Source organism: Neocloeon triangulifer, unplaced genomic scaffold (assembly GCF_031216515.1).
Source record: "Neocloeon triangulifer isolate White Clay Creek 2 clone unplaced genomic scaffold, ASM3121651v1 ptg000022l, whole genome shotgun sequence".
Taxonomy (NCBI): domain Eukaryota; kingdom Metazoa; phylum Arthropoda; class Insecta; order Ephemeroptera; family Baetidae; genus Neocloeon; species Neocloeon triangulifer.
Genome location: NW_026775562.1, coordinates 2641381 through 2661616, shown reverse-complemented (window position 1 = coordinate 2661616; position 20236 = coordinate 2641381). Strand labels below are relative to the sequence as shown.

At 41.8% G+C, this 20236-nt stretch overlaps 2 protein-coding genes across 2 annotated transcripts; one reads left to right on the top strand and one right to left on the bottom strand.

Moving 5' to 3' along the window:
- Positions 1-299: 299 nt before the first annotated feature.
- On the top strand, positions 300-6098 carry LOC132204301 (transketolase-like protein 2). Its single transcript, XM_059632737.1, has 10 exons — positions 300-487; positions 3423-3568; positions 3625-3814; positions 3907-4141; positions 4249-4392; positions 4451-4702; positions 4758-4895; positions 4984-5110; positions 5170-5309; positions 5455-6098. Exons 1-10 carry the CDS (start codon positions 381-383, stop codon positions 5851-5853), a joined length of 1878 nt encoding a protein of 625 aa, XP_059488720.1. The 5' UTR covers positions 300-380; the 3' UTR covers positions 5854-6098.
- On the bottom strand, positions 6089-19899 carry LOC132204299 (WD repeat and FYVE domain-containing protein 3). The gene is made up of 8 exons (XM_059632732.1): positions 19739-19899; positions 19117-19353; positions 18421-18666; positions 12095-18166; positions 7918-11443; positions 7743-7854; positions 7408-7599; positions 6089-7354 (listed from the first exon to the last, which is right to left on the bottom strand). The coding sequence occupies exons 2-8, from the start codon at positions 19339-19341 to the stop codon at positions 7243-7245; spliced, it is 10485 nt and encodes a 3494-aa protein (XP_059488715.1). The 5' UTR covers positions 19342-19353; positions 19739-19899; the 3' UTR covers positions 6089-7242.
- Positions 19900-20236: the final 337 nt, after the last annotated feature.

Genomic DNA, 20236 nt, shown 5'->3' with positions numbered 1-20236 from the left:
TTATAAGAAAACCGGTTATTTAAAATTAAGAAATGTAATTAAAATTAAATATTTAGTTTCATATTACCATAATAAACACATAATTAAGTTAATTATAGCTTATTTTCTAAATGATTGGATCCAAAGATAAAGTTTTGATGAAAATATTGTTTTTTTAATTAAATTACCGGAAAAACCGGTATTTCTGCCTTTAAAAATTGCTTAGTGATTGTTTATGTGGCGGGACGGCAGATGGCGCAGGCTGCCGGAATTCAGGTTGTTTCAAGCCGCAAACTCGTGGTCGGTGCCTGCGACTTGTGAGTTATTCGCGTTCTTTTTGCCGAGTCTGACAAGCACATCCTCGCCGGTTTCGTCTTACCTGTCCCGAGAAGCATCTCGACATGGCAAATTACCACAAACCCGAGTCCAAGAGCATTCAGGAGCTGCGGGACATCGCCAACAAGTTGCGAATCCACTCCATCACGTCCACGGACGCCTCCAAGTCAGGGTGAGAAGAAAAATTTCGCCGGCTTTATGATTGTGTGCACCACCTGTTAACCTTTAACCATTTCGTTCTTGTTTGCTTTGGTTTTGAGCACAATTTTAGGTTTTTCCTGCTGGGTTTTATCCTTTACTGCTTCATGGATGCAGACTATTTTTAAAACGAGTTCTGAAAGAAATTCCATCAAGATTTTCGATAATTGGATTTGGTGTTTGCTTTAAAACTTCAAACTAACCGAATTTCGACGGATATTCAAATTCAGGACCATAATTTTATGTTAGAAATCTATTTAAATTATTCTTTCAATACTTAGTTCGACCAGAATTCCTATTTTGCTCGTAGAACTTGTTGGAAATCGGAGGAAAACTTCTTGAGAATGTTGATTCGCCTTAGGCTTTTTAGGAAATCTTGTTGGAGATTTTTTTAAGCCTGCTTTGTTTCCAGACTTGCAAGCAAACGGGAAACAGAAACGTTGTCCACCTCAAGCGTTAACCACAAAATTAGATTTTATTTGAAAAATCAATTTAAAGCGACTGAAAAAAACACATAAAAATGATATTAATTCTTATTTTTAATAAATTATAATTTTATATAAAAAGTAAGAAAAAAATATTGGGATTTTGAGACATATTTTTATTTTATTATAAATCTTATAAATAATTCTAAATTATTTAAACAAATGTACATAAAAAATAAAAAATTTGAATTTTTTTTCGGGATTTTGTGACATTGTTCTTTTATAACTTAAAAATTCAATTACTGGGATTAAAAAGCCTAAAAAAATTTGCAGTTTTTTTCTCTTTGATCTCTTCGTCATTATCAGCAGTGCAGTCTTTGGAATCGGTGGATTATAAAACGAAAATAATCACGGGTGGTGCTCGTGGCCTTGACTCCGCCGCCGCCGCTCTTTTGCTCATTTCGGAAAATCGCGGCCTGCGCGCTTTATGGGCATCGTGAGTTTGCACAGCGACCGCGGCAAGCGTGACTCTCAACAATTCAATGCCACTTTTTATATGCGCAAAGTCTGCAATTACGGACGAGAGTTTATTTTAGCCGAGGAAGGATGATTTTTCTATCACAATCAATATAATTTTCCTTTATTTCTTTCTTCATAAAATAATAGGTGTTAAATTAAATAATTGGAATTTACTAAAATTTTAGGGCCTAGACAATTAAATAAGAAACACTCCTTGCTGATAAAATGAGAAACTTTTGATAAGTTTTATTATCAAAACTGTCATGGCACTATTTCTTAACATTTTACCGCTTTTAACTGTTTCTTGCATTCTAAAAATTATGATTAGGACAAATTTTTTTTATAAATTTATTACCCCTGTTTTGCCATTTCGTTTTATTTAAGGATTTTAAATCAAAGCTTAAATTTTCGAAAAGTAGAAAAAAAATTATGCTGGCTGAGGATTGATTTTTAATTTTAAAGTTCAAATTCTGGCACAAAGATTCTGATTACAAAAATTTTTAATACTTGATCTCTCTGGCATGGTTTCAGTTATCCACGAAAAAAATAAAAAAATCGATCTTAAAATCCAAAATTTTATATTTTTTATTGAAATCAACAAACGTTTTCAATGTGATTTTTTCCTGTCGACAAAATAATGTCTAAGCTTTTAAAATTTGAACTGAAGATGATTTTTTTTCAATGGGTAAAAGTTAAGTTGCAAACTCTAATTACCACTGATAAAATTGTGGGTTTTGTCTTATTATTGATTGGAACAATTTAAAGGAAGAAACTAAAGTATCAAATAAAATGGTTATCATTAATCCAGAAATGAAGAAAATATTTTGAATAAAGTTTGCGAAGAAAAAATAGTGAAATTTTCCAGCTTAAGGGAAAGTTTTAATTCATAAACATATAAAATTCGGGTAATTAATTAATAAAACCAGTGAAATTTTAGCAGTTTGACTTGCAAGAAAAAAAATAAAAATAAGATTTGATATTGCTTGATATTTAATTGAAGAGAAAAATAAATTGATATTTTCTGATTTTTAAAACGGATTTAAATTAATCCATTTATTTAATTTTTGGGCCATTCATTAAAACTTTTTGGAAAAATTGAAAGCTTCTAATTTTGAGAAGTGCCAATCTCGCTCTCGGTGGTTTTGGAAGGAGAAAGTGGAGGTGGCGCACGCGCTGCCTGCAGATTGATAAAAGCGGTGCGCGACCGGCGTCGGTTCCTCAGTCCGTCGCCGTCCTCCGCTCTTTCTTATCAAGCCGAACGCACCGCAAGCCATGAAGGACCTCGTCTCGAAGGAGCAGGTGGCCCAGCTGCAGGCCATGGCCAATACCCTGCGCGTCCACAGCGTCACCTCCACCGACGCCTCCAAATCGGGGTACAAAATTTTGCACTAATTTAGGAATTTTTTCCGTCAATATTATTATTTTTTCGAAATTTAAAAAGATTTCTATTTTTATTCAAGAATCTATTTTTCTCCGCCCTCATTACATTAAAATTCATCTAATCTCATTATTTGAAGAGGAATAAATTAATTGCAAATTAATCCGAGGGATAAATTGCGTAATTTTATTTTTTTATTTGCACGCGGTCCAATCACGCGAGTTCCATGAACTTGAAGGTGACCCCAAGCGAATCGATCCGAATGTTTCGGCTGCCGCGGCACGACCCACCGCAAACTTTCATTCCCCAATCAAGTCCTAACGGTCCGTCTGACCAAACTCGCATAAAATTCGCCAAATTCCGCCAAGAGAGAATCCGAGAAACGCCGGTCGGATTCTTGTCCGTCTGCGTGACTTGCGATTTTCAAATGCTTTTGATTGTCCGCATGCCTTTTGCTAATTTCTTTGCTGGTTTGGAATTTGACTCCTTTGACCCTTCCAAGGTAATTGTTAACAACTTCTCAATCTCTCCCTTTAATTAATTCTAATTATTTTTATAATAATTTTGGAACTTTTCAATATTTTCAGTCATCCGACGTCATGTGCCTCCATCGCCGAGATCATGTCGGTCCTCTTCTTCCACACCATGCGCTACAAGGTGTCGGCCCCGAAGGACGCCTCGAGCGACCGCTTCGTCCTCTCCAAAGGTCACGCCGCCCCCATTCTCTACGCTGGTAAATTTCTTTTCCATCAAAAATTGCTTCGATGAATAAAATTCTAAAATTTGCAGCTTGGGCCGAGGCTGGGCTCTTTCCGGTGGCTGATCTGCAGAAGTTGAGGAAGATTGACAGTGACCTCGAGGGCCACCCCACTCCTCGTCTCAACTTCATCGATGTGGGCACTGGTTCCCTCGGCCAGGGTCTCTCTGTGGCCGCTGGAATGGCCTACGTTGGAAAGTTCTTCGACAAGGCTTCCTACAGGTATAAAAATATTTCTTAATATTTAGTTTTAATTTTTGATTTTAAGATTAATATTTGATTGAGTAATAAATTAATTTAATTTTCATCGACAGAACTTACTGCCTTCTTGGTGATGGTGAGAGCGCTGAAGGCTCTGTGTGGGAAGCGCTGCACTTCGCCAGTTACTACAAGCTGGACAACCTGTGCGTCATCTTCGATGTGAACCGTCTCGGCCAGTCCGAACCCACCTCTCTCCAGCACGACATGGAAACTTATCGCAAGAGGTTGGATGCTTTTGGCTTTAATGCCTTGGTTGTTGACGGACACGACGTTGAAGAACTGACGAAGGTAATTATTTGGAGATAAATGTTTTTTTTTTAATTAAGCAGATTTTGCAAATTTAAATTAAAGTTGTCGCAGTATCTTAGTTAAACACATTTTGTACTTGCCTCCAGGCTTTCCACGAGGCTTCCGTTACTAAGGGCAAGCCCACTGCCATCATTGCCAAGACCTTCAAGGGCAAGAACTTCCCCAACATCGAGGATTTGGAAAACTGGCACGGAAAGCCCCTTGGTGACAAATCTGCACCCACCATTCAGGTTAGTTTTAAAATAAAAAATAGCTTTTTATTTTCAACAAATTATAATTTTTCTGCAGCACCTCACTGGCTTGATCAAGAATGCTGGACCTCTTCAGCTGCACCCTCAGAAGCCCTTGGTCGAGGACGCCCCTGCCGTCAGTGTGAAAAACGTCACCCTGTCCTCGCCACCCAACTACAAATTGGGCCAGACCGTGGCAACCCGAGAGTCCTACGGAGTGGCCCTCGCCAAGCTGGCCGAGAGCAACAAGCACGTGATTGCTCTCGACGGAGACACCAAGAACTCTACCTTCTCTGATAAGATCAAGAAGGTCAGTGCACTCGATAAAATTGCTGAACGTATACAAAATTTATTTCCTCTGACAGGTTGCCCCTGAGCGCTATGTCGAGTGTTTCATCGCTGAGCAGAACCTTGTCGGCGTGGCCATTGGAGCTGCCTGCAGGGACAGAACCATTCCTTTCGTCTCGACCTTTGCTGTATTCCTCACAAGAGCCTTTGACCAGGTAATAGATTTAAATCATATCCCAATTTAAATATTCAGAAGTAAAATCTCTGAGCAAAATGTAATTTATTATATTTTTTTGTCATTAGATTCGTATGGGAGCAATTTCTCAGACCAACGTCAACTTTGCTGGCTCTCACTGTGGAGTCTCGATTGGAGAGGATGGCCCCAGCCAGATGGCCCTCGAGGACCTCGCCATGTTCCGCTCTATTCCAGGTACACCGACACAAAAATAATTTAATTTATAAAATTAAAAAAAAAATTGCTTTTAACAGGCTCTACTGTGTTTTATCCATCTGATGCTGTGAGCTGCGAGAGGGCCATTGAGCTTTCTGCTAACACCAAGGGAGTTTGCTTTGTCCGCACCTCCAGACCAGCCACTGCCGTCATTTATGCCAATGACACCGTCTTCCAGGTAAGCTTTTTCAATTGAAAAAAGCTTTAAAATTTTGAAAATTGTCAGCTGGAGTGATCTTTTTATCCTCTTTTTTTATATTACTTAAATATGAATTCATTTTTCTAAACAAAATAAATAAATACTGAATTTATATTTATTTTAGGCTGGTAAAGCTCATGTGGTGAAGAAATCAGCCAAGGACAGTGTGCTGTTGGTTGGTGCTGGTGTGACCCTGCACGAGGCCCTGAAGGCGGCGGAGACCCTGGAAAAAGAGGGTGTCCACGTCCGAGTGCTGGACCCGTTCACCATCAAGCCTCTCGACCAGGCCGCTTTGATCCAGAACGCTCTCGAGTGTGGTGGCAAGGTGGTCACCATCGAGGACCACTATCCCGAGGGAGGCCTCGGCGAGGCCATGCTGACCGCTTTGGCCGAACAGCCCGTCAAGGTCAAGGTGCTGGCCGTTCGGGAGGTTCCTCGCTCCGGTCCGCCCAACGCCCTGATTGAGAAGTACGGCATTGGTGCCAACAGCATTGTCGAGGCTGTCAAGGCCATCAGCAAATAGGTCCTTAAAGTCTTAACACTCAACCTGAAGTCATTCCATTTGTCATTCCTACTGCAAATCATACCTGTTGAAAGCATTTATCACTGAGGGCACAAAGAAAGCTTCGAGTCCCAGGGACACTTGATTTTGAAAATTTTGTTATCTCAATTGATGTAGTTTTTTTATGAAAGATAGAATTTATATCGTGCTGGCTTTTTGAAACAATAAAAAGGGATTTATTTACTATGAATAAATTATTTTTATTTCCATTGTCATATGGCTTGAAAATGAGAACAAGTATCGAATTTCTACATATTGGGCATTTTATTCAAAGCAATTGACAATTGTTTGAGGTTTGCTATAAGTTATCGGTTTTAACTGAAAACGTTTTCCAACAACCAATAATATTGTTTTATGGCGTTTGATTTGCTCTAAACTAAACATCAAATCTTTCAATATATTGATACACAAATTGGTTATACAACTGTTGTTCTTGTACATCAAATTATTATGCTGTTACTTTTGATACATTCCAAAAATTTCAACTTTCTGATATGTTGGGTGAATATATAAGGGGGAACGAGAAATTTATCCATACAGCCAATTTGTCTCTGCACACTGGATGATTTTTACTTTCGCATATATGAGATGATCAAACACTTCAATGCAATTAGCTTTAAATTAAATAGCCATTATTATAAAATAGAAAACAAAACAATTCTATGGACTGCTTAGCTAAAAACAAGTAGAAAATTAAATTTTTGAAAGCAATACTAATTCGTCACAAAGAACCTTTCCTCTGATTACTTTTGATTGAGCAAAATTAATTATCAACAATTAAATTGAGATCATAATTTGGAATCATCCTCCATCCAAGATAAATCAGATAACTAGTCAACAATGAAAAATATATATTTGTCGTATTTTGCTCTGCAATTGCACCGTAAATTACAAACATTCATCGTATTTTAGTAAATCTGCCGGGGAATGCGAGCTTGGGTTTTAATATTTAGGCTTCTTTTTGCGCACTGCAAGATTCCCCTCTCTTTACATTATACTTTGGTTTTCTAGAAAAATATCAGAGCATCGTTTAGAAAATTAAAAGATGTGCAGATCAACAAACATAGCGTCATTCAATATATATTGTATTACATTATTTCCCTCGCTTAAATTTATGCACTATTTCATAGATTACTACAATGATTCAATCTTTTGGTATTTTCCTATAATTTTACAAATATATTGTTCGCGTTTCCAAGATCACAAGTAACTATACTGTTTTGGTACAATGCTACGAAACGCGCGCGAATGCTTTTATTCCGTTAGAAGTTATTATTATCATATATATTATCATTTATTTATCTATCAATTAAAAGATTCGGTATCACTAGTTGATGTTTTAGCAATCATTCAGGACTGGGATTCGGTTGACGACGAACGAAGGGTCGCGTGACACCCTTGGCACACCCGAACGGGCTTAAGTATGCGCAATCGTGAAATTTCCGACTCGAACTTGCTGCACCTAGAGTTCAGAAAATTAAATGTAAAAATAAGAAGAATTAAAATTACGCTTACTTTGAGCAAAATAGCTGCCCGCAGTTTCTGCAGTGGTGTCGTCTTTCGTACAAACTGAACTTGACGCCGCAGCCGACGCAGCTCTCGGCGCCCTCGTCTTTCAACCAGTGGTCTGCACGACCCGGTTGCTCTGCCATGCTCCAGGAGAATACGCGGCCTCTCGCGTCTCCTACGTACATGGTACGGTGGTCCCTGAGATTTAAAAGAATTATTAATTCAAAAAAAAAATTAAAAAATAAATTGCAGCTAACTTCAGTTTTTTATTTGATGATCTAGAATTTGGTTATATTTTTGAAAATTAAAATTCTAGTTATATTTTTTAAATATGATCTTACTTCGATACAGCCAAACAAGTAATTGATGCTGGCTCCGCGTTGTCTTTTCTGTCGTAAGCGGTGTGCATGGTCAATTTACTCCTGAAAACCAATTGCCTCTGCCATTGGAAGCCTGTGAACAAGCCAATAAAAATTTATAATTCCCGTTTTTATGATTTCAATACAAATTTCCAACCTTCACGCAAAATGTTCTGCGTGTTCTTCTTCTTGTGAATTCCAACTTCAGAGGGTACTTCAGCTTCGTTCACCATTACAAAGGAGTCTGTTAAACTGGTGTCACTCTTGCTCGTCCTCATACTGTCGCCAGTGCAGGAGAGCAGATTGGGATTGTTGGCGTTCGTCTCGATGACGGGTCCTGGGTCATCGCGGCCCTCACTATCCGATCTAGTCCTGCCACTGAGACTCAACATGCTCGCCAACCTGCTGCCTTCACTCTTCCGGAAGGCAGGGTTGTTGTGCGAGGCACTTGGTCTTCGGCGCACCACTACCATCGACTCCTCAAAGCTGCCGCCCATCGGCTTGTTGCCATCCACCTCCTCAATGTCTATGTTTGGTACAGGCAACACCTCTTTGTCCTTGGCGTCATCCTCGTCTTCAGTGAGACTGCTCTCTGAGCCACTTTTGATCAGCACCATTCCGTTCTCCTCTGTGTATTCGCCGGACAGGCTCATCTGCTTTACAAACTGTTTGACTCTGTCCTCCGGCTGTTCCAAAATTTCCTCCTCTTTAGCGACAACCTTTTTCTTCTCCTGCTCGGTCGTTGGAACATCTGGCTGATCTACTATTGTTTCTTCCTTGGGCACCTGGACATAATCAATTGACCACATTCTAGCCACGCCGTCAGTTGACCCGGTCATGATGACGTTCTGCGGGTCCCACTCGTTGGCTTGAGAAAAGGCCACGCACAAAATCTGCTGCATTCGGTCTGCTCGGCCGACGCTCGTGTTGACGCACGCCAGCTGAACACCATTGATAGTCCACACGTGCAACCAGGTACCAGCACAGGTGGCAATGTCGCCTGTCACCTCGTTGACGGCAACGGCAGCCACTGGTGCAGAATGTCCCATGAGCTGACGGACAAACATGAGTCTTGAAAGATCCCAAATAATGGCGGTGGCGTCACGGGACCCAGACACAATTACATTGTACGCAGGACTGGCGGCTAAACACGTGACTGCTTCTGTATGTCCATATAGACTTTGTTTGACCTTCAGCTGTTTTTTCTTGTACTCCCAAACAGTGACTATTGTGCTCGTTCCAGCTGTGATCACCAGTTTTGCATTTGGACAGACGCAGGCGACGACCTCTCCATTCTGCGGTGCTTCGCAAACAAGGGCAGCTTTATCGTTGTCGTAATTGCCTATTCGTAGACTGTGATCCGCAAAACCCCAGGCGACGTACTTGGAGTAAGTAGGTGGCATAAGCGACTTGTTCTGCTCAACAGCCAGCACAAAGCGCTCGTGCTGTAGAATTTGACCCACTGGCGCTTTCAGTTCTTTGATTGGTGCAAGTGATGGTCGCAGATTGTCAAGTCCGTGGAAGAATAGGCCTGATGAGAGACTGACGGTAGGAAGGAGAGGTCCGGTGTCGAAGAGGGATGATGTTCGGTTTGAAGCTACTTTTTTTGCAGGGTGTGCTTTTTTGAAGAGCTGTTTTGGTATTTGGCCAAAATTGTTGATGAAGCCGATGGTAGCGTTTTTCTTGAGAGGATCGTCGATGTTGTAGATGTCAACGTTGCCCTCATAAAAGAGGTGATGAAAAACGTTTACGGCTTCAACAGCCCCAGGTCCTTGTTGCTTACACCCAAAGATAAGATCAATCCACTCGTGCATGTGAGCTGAAACGTACTCGCACTCCAATGCTTGTCGATGCACCCTGATAAACTCAAGGGGATCTTCTTTGGCCCAAGGCGGAAGAATTACATCATTTAGAAATACCCCGTTTTGTTTAGCACCAAGATCAAAGTTGTTGGAATTCAACATGAACTCTGGCAGATAGAAAAATTCTGGGATCAATTCTTTGACATCAGCCATGTTGTGTTTAGAAGCAGATGTCCAGGCCTCTTTGATGCTGTGAAACATGCGATCGGCCAAGTCAAAGTGGCCTCCTTGTAGGCGCAAAAAGTGCTGCGTAAAGGGCTCCATGCGAACCAGATAAGAGCAGACTATCATAGCCGAAGAGTAATGTGTTCCGTAATGATAAGGTGGCGTTTCACCATGCGGATCATCCCACTCTCTGTAGCGCTTCTTAAATTGTTCCAAACGATCACTGCTCTGAGCCCCCATTGGCTTTGAAAAATCTCTAAATGTTTTTGGGTTAGTCAGATCTAGTTCTTCTGAATCATAGTCAGCCAGAATCCATGGAAAGACTGGATACTGCATAAGGTCATTGTAACTCCTTCCCGCAAGCGTGTTCAAGTACATCAGATACTGGAAGTTGGAAATCTCGCCTCTGACCCATCGCTGGGTCACTGAAGTTTCACCAATCAAGCTGGACAAAATACTAGCAGTTTGTTCCACGCTGGCTGTTCGTTTTTGTCCAGCAACCGACTGGTGAGCGCTGTCGGCCATCGAGGTTGCAACAGTGGACAGCCGTTGATATACTTTGTTACGAACCTTTCTAGAAAAGGCGAGTAAGTAGTTCCTCCCGTCGCTGGAAAAAACTTCCAGAGCAATCGGCTGCAGAAGGTACCTCCTTAGGTGCACCTCTCTGATGTCTTCATACGAGAATTTTGAGCACTGACGCATTCTGCGTGACCTTCGAGGGCTGCCAGTGCTTGGTAGAATGGGCTCATACTGATTAGAGCGCGCGTTGTCCAGGTTGTCAATATCACAGATTTCTCTCGACTTTAAAATTGTGAAACCATCGATGACATATAGGTGCTCCTTACCAAACAGCAGAAGGCCCTCCGTTGTATCCAGGCCTTGAATCCTTGCGCACCTGAACATATGACTGACTTTTTCTTTGTCTTCTAACAACCGCATCAAAGTTTGATTGTCAGTCGCGTCATCTACCTGGCCACCGTGGTCATTATTTGGGTCCATCTCATTGTCTACGTTGTCTTCATCCTGCTCAGAGATGCTGCGATTCGGTCTCATTAGGGCACCGTGAAGACACTGGAATCCAATATCTTTAAAATCTTCATTCTCGTTGTCCATGGACTCCACACTCGCAGTGGAGAAAACGTCTGGCAGAGTCTCTTGTTGGTTATTATCTCTCTCGAACATGTTTTGAGGTTTGAAGCGTTGGTAGTACTCTCTGCTGTCATGGCTAGATGCCACCCTATATTTTATAGCCCTTACATCACTCATTTCCATTTCAGGTCTGTAGGGGTATTGCATGTAGAATAGGTCATTTCTCATCATCTTTTTCCTCATTCGACACGGACCTTCTGTCATGTCCAGCATCCACTTATCCAGCTTGCTGCCCTTCATTGGTCCCCAAAGACCTCTCTCGCGAGTCAACTCAGCCTCCGTTTTTAGCCACTCGTCTAGTAGGTATTGCTGCATGTGCTGACTCGTATCAACATGGTGCTTAAGCTGTGCCATCACAAGCTCCCTAACTAAAGCTATTTGGTTCAACACCTGATTGTTGATATCGTTCATCATAGCAGACGTGTATTTTATTTTGACAGCTTCATCTTTTTTCACTTTTGTCCTGCTAGCCAGGCGCGTCAGACCTCCAGTTACTTTTTGAATTTTCTGAAATCAAAAAATGATCCACAGTTAATTATTATTTTAAATATGAGGGAGTTTCAATAGCGACTAAGGGTCTCCGGGTATTCATTCGAGATATTTTCTCAACGGGGTAAGCATTAAGCCTGCGCTAAATCAAATCAGCTGGTCATACTCGCTGATCATTGGTATAAAGAACAGCTACCATGGGTTTATTATAGCGCAGGATTGATTAGAAAATTCGCCATCTGCCGAACTCAAGGTTCTGAGGTAATACGTTTAAGTGAATAATTTCGTAAATTACGCTTTCAGAGATTAATTTCAGGATCAAAAGCCTTAAATTGATATAAATGACAGCTTTCATAGCTTTATTATAGAAGAGGTTTGATTTGAAAATTCGCCATTTGCCAAACTCAAATTTATGAGCAAATCAGTTTAAGTGAATAGTTACGTACATATATATGAAAACATACAAAAAATTAAAATTTACGGACTCTTCTCTTTGGCATTTTTTTATGAAAGCATTTCTCTTGGAATATCTTTTATACTGGGAGAGCTAAGTCTATTGAATCTCTCCTTATTCATTTTCTTAAATTTTAAAGACTAAATTGAATTTAATAATTATAAATTTTGTAAATTTTTATTAATTGGTTGATTATAATTAAAATTTATGCTCACCGATTGAATTTGATTGTGGGACTCCCATGGGATCTTGAAAAAAGATTTTTTCTCCATCTCGATGTAAGCACTCCATGTTTTGTGTGCCGCCTCCAGAACATGTTCTCTGACTATCATCAAATGAGGTGCTTTGTCCTTGGGTGCTGGTAAAGTGATTTTGAAAATCTCTTCAATTGCAGGTTTTTTCGAAACATAGAGCTCTTCCCATACTCGCTTGGCCGCTACACTCATCAAATTCATGCCCTGGACCGTGTTCATCGCGGTTTCTTCTGCTGAATTTGGCCTCTCGTTCGGATTTACAACCCAGGTTGTCCTTGCAGTAACGTCAGCGTTAATTTTTAGATCAGAAGTGAGCTGCAGCAGGCAAAACGTGAGGCAGCCAAAGAATTCTAGTTCGTGGTTTCCTGCACCAAACACTAAATTGCGGTGACTTGTAATTTTGTGCAATGTGTCCAGCACAGACATTTGCTCAGCAATTGCGTTCGTAGAACGAGACAACAAATAAAGAATTGTTCTGTTTAGGCAATGATATATTCCTTCAGTTGACACTGTGGCCATGGTTGCTGGTCTTCTCTTTGCTTGAGCGATCAGTTTTATAACAAATTCAAAAACATCGTGAGGGTCTCTGGTAAACGAGCCCTGCCACATCTTGTCCACAATTCTGCCTGCTAGATAATATACATTCGGAGCCAAATTTTGAATACTGCCTCCGGGCACCACTGGTAGCGCAGCTTGTTCTCCGATAAGGACGTCTGCAGCCAGTAGATGCTCCATTAGGATGGCCAAGAGCTCGGTTTGGAAAATGCTCTGTTGAACTGAGCTGCATTTATCTGGAGAAGCTTCTAATATAATATCTATTGTTGGAGGTCCCTTTCCAGAAACGGGCAATGAAAGTGAGTCAACGATTATGACGCGAAGAAAGTCCATCACAAATTTCTTTGCTGGATGCGTGGTTAAAGCCATGTCTTTGGAGGGTGACCTGGTCATTGGTGAGTGGCTACTGTTTTTTGTTTTCACGTCTTCCATTGGTGTTGACGATCCGCTGGAAACTTCACTGCCTTGTCTAGGAAACAGAGTGGAAGCCAAAGCTAGAAGGACGTCTGCACTCATAAAAATGGGCATGAAGTCCGCCATATTTTGGTACAGGAAATATAGAAATTGGATTATGGTGACTGGGTAGTCTCTAAGCCATTCTGGTAAACCCTCAGGTTTTCGAAGTTCATGGTTAAGCATGGCACGAACCATTGCCAGGAGAGCGATAACAGCCTCAGCGCAAAGAGTGACTCGTCCGGCTAAGCTGGTGACAGACTGGCTCGCAGGGACTCCGAACATGAAATTCCATATAGAGTCAAGGTTCAGTTTCAAGTCAGCGGGAAGCAGTCGCACTGGTTGGCCCATCACCAATGCCACTAGTAAAAAGTAAACTTCTGGAATAGCGATATGCTGCGGCATAATCCATTCGAGTCGCTGAAAGCCGTGCACATTAGAGAGGTCAGTCAGTTTTGGACTTTGAGGGCCTGATTTGTTCAACGGAGACCCAATTTGATAGCCCGCCAACATTCCTATTTGATTGTTAACCGATTCGGTTTCTTTCAACCAGCCTCCATTGTGAGTTCCGTCTCTAAAACGTTGAATTAAATTTGGGCAGGAGTTCAGCACAACTAAAATCCTAAGACCCCAAACAACTGTCGTTGGGTGCAGATGGCCCTGGAGGAAAAGTAGTACCCAGTCAAAGCCGAGAGTTTTGGTCACTTCGTCACAGAAGCTCATACATACTTTGTTATTTAGGAAAAGCAGTGAGTGTAAAATTTGCAGACATTTGTTTCGCAGTATTATGTTGGCTAAAATATCATTTAGCTCATTGTCATTGTTCTCAAACTGGACGTCAGTCAAGGTCAAAAGTTTTTCTGTGGGAGCATTTGCGACAGACAACGTTGATGCCATTGCTTGACCAAAAACCAATAGGTCGTGTGGTCTTGGACTGTTGGCTAGCAGAGCTGCAATCAATGACAATAGGCACTGGTTGTAGTTGTTGTTTGGTGCAGCTGTCAAAAGTATCCTGAGCAATTTAGGCAGTAGATTTAGTTCCCTCGCAATTTTCAGGTTTGTTTTCTTCTCGCTTGACTCCGCAATAAGCTCCAAGTGGTGCTCGAATAGAGAGCGGGTAAGGTCACCTGGCGCTTCGTACCATACGTCTAAATCTCCTAGCAAATCTCTATAAGCAGCCACATTTGGAATAGATGAGCTTTCTCGTCCGCTATCTACTGTGCCGACTAAACTGAAGGCCAAGTGTAGAATATGTGAATTTAGCAATGGCTTTTTCCTTCTCAGAAGTGTGGCCAACATTTGATATCCTCTTTTTCTATCCATCTCTTGCTGTGATGACTGGCTGCTTTTCACAACGCACACGAGCGCTTTTACCGCGGCATAGAGGCTTTCAACATCTTTTGCCATTGCAATTAAGCCCAACAGCACATTGCATCCACCAACACTCTCAACCATTTTGGCCACAGGACGAGGTGAAAATACTCTGACGCCCAAGTAGCCTATCACCACTCCTCCAAGCGTCCTTGCAGGTCCTGAGAGATGACCAGCCGAGTTGTGCAGTACTCTTATTGGTGTAGCGTTTTCGTGCGATGACATTCCGAGTTGTTTAGCAATTGCACGATTGTCGGCCCTGCTGTAGACTTTCCTTATTTTTGCAAGCGTTAACTGCGAGACTGCTTTCGAGTTCAGGCCAAACATCAACTTTTCCTCAGCGATCAAAGGAGCATGAGACTCTGAATGGTTAATTTCAGGTGCCTGCAAACTCCCCATGTATTGAGGCCCTAACCTGTGTATAATAGAAATCATTTGAGGGCTAAGAACTTCTTCAATTAATTGACAAGGTCCCTGTTTCCAAGATAATCTTGAGTACTTTCTCCAGGACGGTGGTGTTCCAATGAAGCCGTAAACGGACGAAGGCACGTGCAAGTTTGCCGAGCCGCCACCTGGATTTTGTGCAATATAATGCATTTTTTGTGTGTGAATATGCTGGCCGTCAACGAAAATTGAGAATGATGAGTTTTTTGCTGACTGTCGATTGATAGCAAGCACAATATGGTGCCACTGGCCTTCTTGCAGCAAGTCAGGGCACCAGACTCGAGAGCTTCCGTCACCGCAAACGTCCGGTTCCCATTCACCAACATTGTGAGGAACAGAGATTTCCTGTGTGCTTACTATAATTGCTTTGTCCCGCGCTGACAAAACAAATGTCAAACACGCCAATGGATCTTCTTTTCCAAAAATGTGCCTCACGATTGTAAGCAGCCGAACACAGTGTGGATCTGTACGTGGGTCTGAATACTTGTCTACACACATCCACGTTGAAAACGTGAGTCCTGCTGCTGGGGGAAAAATCCGATCTCCGGCGCCAATACCTCCAACCACGTTAATGTCCTGTTGGCCTCCAGAAGTTACTGCACCCTGGATATTTGAAGATTGTGGTGCCAAACTTGGTAAAAAGAGGCATCCGAACCCTTCTGCACTCATGTCAAATTCAACGAATGGAGGCAATATTGAGGCGCCGTGTAGTCTGAAATCCCTAGGTGTCGTCATGGATACGAGTGTTTTTATTCTTGTCAAAGGAACGGGGCCGCCGGGCTTCCGGTGAGAGGGTTTCCGAGAGTTCACTGCTTCAAAATCTTCTATTGCTAGAGTATTCAAAGGTTCACCTAAACGGAGAAATGACCTTAAATCTTTAGCCTCAAGCGTTTGAGCGGCCAGCCTTTCAAGCATGTACTGTACTGAAGGGTGTAGTGGGTGCGTTTCCTCCTCCAGGGCAACAGCACAGCACCTTAAAAGTTCGCCAGGCATTCCAGCTTCACACATAACTTGCTGATTCCTCTCAGACCGAACCAGCGATTTGAGAACCTCGGAGCAAAAAACTTGTAACGTTAGTGATTGATATACATCTTGACACTGTATTGAAGGCAACAGGTGAAGCATGGCAACAACTACTCCAGGATGAACGATGATAGGGTCCGAGGGTGGTGGTGTTAAATTTAAATTCGCCACATTTTTCTTCGCTGAATGAGAATTTTCAACATGGCGTCTGGGGGATCGTATTGCGATGCTGGCAATGTTCGCGTGTGAATTGTTCGAGACTTTGTCGTATAAATCAAGGGCCAAGTCGTAAAGCATGCGTAGCAAAATAGTTGCGTGTGTCAGGTCTCGCGGAATGTTATCATCTACTGCTGGGTTCAGAACGTTGCCTGTAAAGACTTTTTGAAATATGCTTTCGTCCTTTTGATTTGGTGATGGTAAATCTTCAGATGTTTCTGGAATTGTTTTTTGACTAGAAAAGCAGCCGAGCAATCGGATGCTATCACACAATGTACTAAAACAAATTTCTTGCTGGAAAAATTTTGCATTTGCTGGTTCAAACCTCATTGCAACCGAAACTGTGTTAAAAACAAGATGTAGCAAAGAGAGCACCTCGGAAACTTTGATTCCCCTCCAAAGATCCGCTGGCTGGTTCTGCAGACTTCCTTCCATCGATACAAGCACACTCATCACATAAACAAAGCCACCCACTTTTCTGAAGACCGTCCGAGTCCTGTGACTTTCTCGTAGACATGTCAGAAGGGATTTGAGAATATCTGATTTTAGTTCGAGGTTTGAATGTGGCGCCGAGTGCATAGTGGCCAGTAAAATTCCCAGATCTTCATCACCACCGGTCGTCAGGATCAATTCCTTAACCATTGTCAAGGCTTCTTGCCTGCAATCTTTGAACTGCACCAAGTTGTGCACACATTTGGCCCCTCCACTCTCTCTAAATACTGCTGCATTGTTTGCGTTTCCACTTAAAAGTGTGATGAGAGCCTCTATCGTCATGATACCCAGGGTTATCTGCTCCTCGGACAGTGCCGATTTGTCTCCTGATGCATCCCTGATGAGAGCTGCGTACCTTTCAAGGCAGGTGGCGAACACTTCTAGCAGGCCCACTTCTCTGTAGACGTCCTTGAAAACAATGTTGTGCTTCAAAATGTCTTTAAGCGTTTGCATGCACGTGATGCTGCAGGGAATGGAATACTGGTCGCGAAGAATGATTGAGAGAGAAATGAGTTCTTTGCAAGGTACAAAATTGAGCTGGAAAACTATAAACTCGAGCAGGTGGAAAAACTTCTCCTGAATTTCCATCGGCTTAAGGTGAATTTTTTCAGCAAACTGCGGCAGTGTGTTTTGGCCCTCTAGGATGAAGTAATTGGCATTGTCTGCGTGGTACACGCTAGAGATGGCATCCAGTATGGTACAGCACAAATTGGATGAAGTGGCCTTTAAGAAGACGGACTGCAGCACCTGGAAGGCTTGAATATTCCGAACACTGGCACCTCGTCCTGCCGGCTGTGGCAGCAAAAAGCCCATGATTCGAAACAAGGAGCCAACGCTGGCCTGGCTCGGTTGCAGCTCATTGTGGCCACACATTGTGAGCGACGCTAACAGGAGGACTAGGTTCCGAATGGCGTCCTGGTTCTCCTTTGCTTCGTCCTGCTCGAGCTTCAAGAGAAACTCGGAAATGAATTGATATCCCTGACACGACTTGAAGTCGTCCAACAATGATTGAGCAACCTCGCTCGAGTCTTTGAGAAAACAGAAAACGGTCACAAACATCTCGACTACCTCCAAGGGGGATAATTCGGTCACCCGTTGCATGTTATCTATGCATAGGGAAATACAGCCTTTGCTATGGATGTAGGCAACCACCTGCTGGCTGAGCCCATGCCTCGATATTGTCATCAAAACCTCAGCTGCGCTTTTCCTCCACACTGCATTGTGCGCCGGACACCAGCTCGTGATGGCGGAGAACAAGAGGGCCAGGTCGTCCTTCCTGGCCAGTTCTTCGGCGGGCGGAGGGTGACTGCACAATCTTACCAACAGCTGCACAAAAATTTTCTGCAGCAACACACGTCTCTCACAAGGGGTGAATTCGCTGCCTGGCTCACTCACATTTTCATTCTCCATCTCGGGCAGGTCAAAAAAGAGGTACAGGCATTTAACCAATGTTGAGGGTAGCGCAGCCACAGTCATCGCCTGGGGAGTTTAAATATGTACTTTTTACTCTAATTATCCAAAAAAAAGTTAATAAACGGCAGGATAGAGATATATAATTAGAAGTAAAGACAAACGTTTATGAGTGACGTGTTAAATTGATTGACGGTAAAATTCGCTAGTTGTTTTTAAAATAAATTTATAAATCCCTCTGATCTTAATTATCTTATAATATAATACATAGTTTCTTTTTTATTTCACGCAACTGATTATATTTTTGTGTCTATATTGCAAACCTGAATCAACGACAATTCTCCTTCCGCCAATAAATTCAGTGCAGTTAATAGCATCCATCCGTTGCTTGTGTTTTCAGAGTTTTCTATCTCCAAGAACTTGGCAATGGCACAGCTGGCGCTCTCCGTCGATTGGTTTGATGCTCGCTTCCTGATCTCCGAAACCATCAGCTTCGAAACGTAAGTACAGAATGTATGCACGTCTCGAAATTTTTCCACCATCTCGTGCGATGAGCAAGTCCCAAAAACCTGAAATCAAGTCATATTAGTCCGAAAATTAAAAATTTTTTAAACATTTTAATTTTATTTTTTCAAAAACACACACACAAGACTTAACATGCAACAAGCAAAAGAAACTTATCAATATAAATTCTTATTTTTCTCGTTGATGCATTTGAAGGATTAAAATAAAATTCGCCAGGCCAAATAATGTATTTAGCTTTTTTAAGATATCTAGATTTTAAGTTAATATATTACTAACGAAGTTTTAAAATTGATATAAAAAATTGCATAAAAAGTAAATAAAATATTAAAATTTTTGCTTTTTTAATTCAATTAATTAGACGGAAAAAATATTTGATTTGAAGAGTCCATATTTTCAACTAATTAAAATAACTCTTTATTTTCATAATAATTCCGTTTTTATAAATTACCAAAATATTTTTTTATTGATAAATTAAGTGCTTATTTTTTTCGCACCTTGCAAAACAATGGGAGCATGTTGTAAAGCTTGTCGTCCCGTTCCTTTTCGTTCAAAGGGTGGCTGGGGTGAATGAACTCCGAAAAGAGTTTCTTCAGGTGCATCAGTCCCAGTGCCATGTGTTGCTGCGAATTCTGATTCGGGTCGTCCTTCTGGGCTGCTGAGGCCGTCGTGGAGGCGGACGAACCGCCCCCGACACGGGCCAACTTTCGCATGATATTCATGATGCGGGCGATCTGCAAATTGGCGCCTCATTAGAAACGTGTTTATTTTTTCTTATCATTTGACAGTCCGCGCGCCACCAAAATATAAACAGAACGCGAGTCAAACGCCGCTTCGAGAACTGTCAAAAGAACATGCAAAGGCAAAGCGCCAACGAAAATCAATAAACACACAAACAGAGCGCCTTTTCACACCCCAGCCCGCCTCCAATTGCCACAATCGGGGCCGGCCCTGCTTGAACTCTGATTGTCCTCGACCCCGAACGACGTTCAGAAAGTTAAAAGAGTCCCCAAAAAGAAAAACAAGAAATTTTGACAGCCCGTTTCGGAAAACATCTGATCGGCCAACCCATCTGCGGACTGGGTTTGGCTCGGCGCCGCCACCTCCGACGGCTCTCACCTCTGTTCAGACGCCGCTCATGTCATTTCGCCGGCGCCCTCCGAGGCCCTGAACGTCCACGGACGGCCACCTTCAAGAGAATCCGCAATATTCAACGCCCACTTTACACAAATTGCCACTCATATGAGGCCATTTTCTACTTCAAGTCCATACGGGGCTTACTGCTGTGGGTCTAGGCAGAGCGCATGCTTCGACGAGTTGAGGCCTGCACGAGACGGATATTTTTTTTAATATTTTGAACTACCGTCAAATTTATTTTTTACTAATTCAAAGTTATCTCATAATATATTAATATAAAATTGAAGTTACAACAAGAAATTTAAAATGAATTAAATGAAATTAATCGTTTTGATATTTAAAGTTGCTCTAAACGAATCCGATTTTTGTAATTTGCTTAAAAATGTCAAATATGAAAACTATGGGATTTTTATCTTTAAAGAATTATGTGTCATTTAAAGATTTTTCAATATTTTTATCCATTTTTATTCTTAAAAAAAA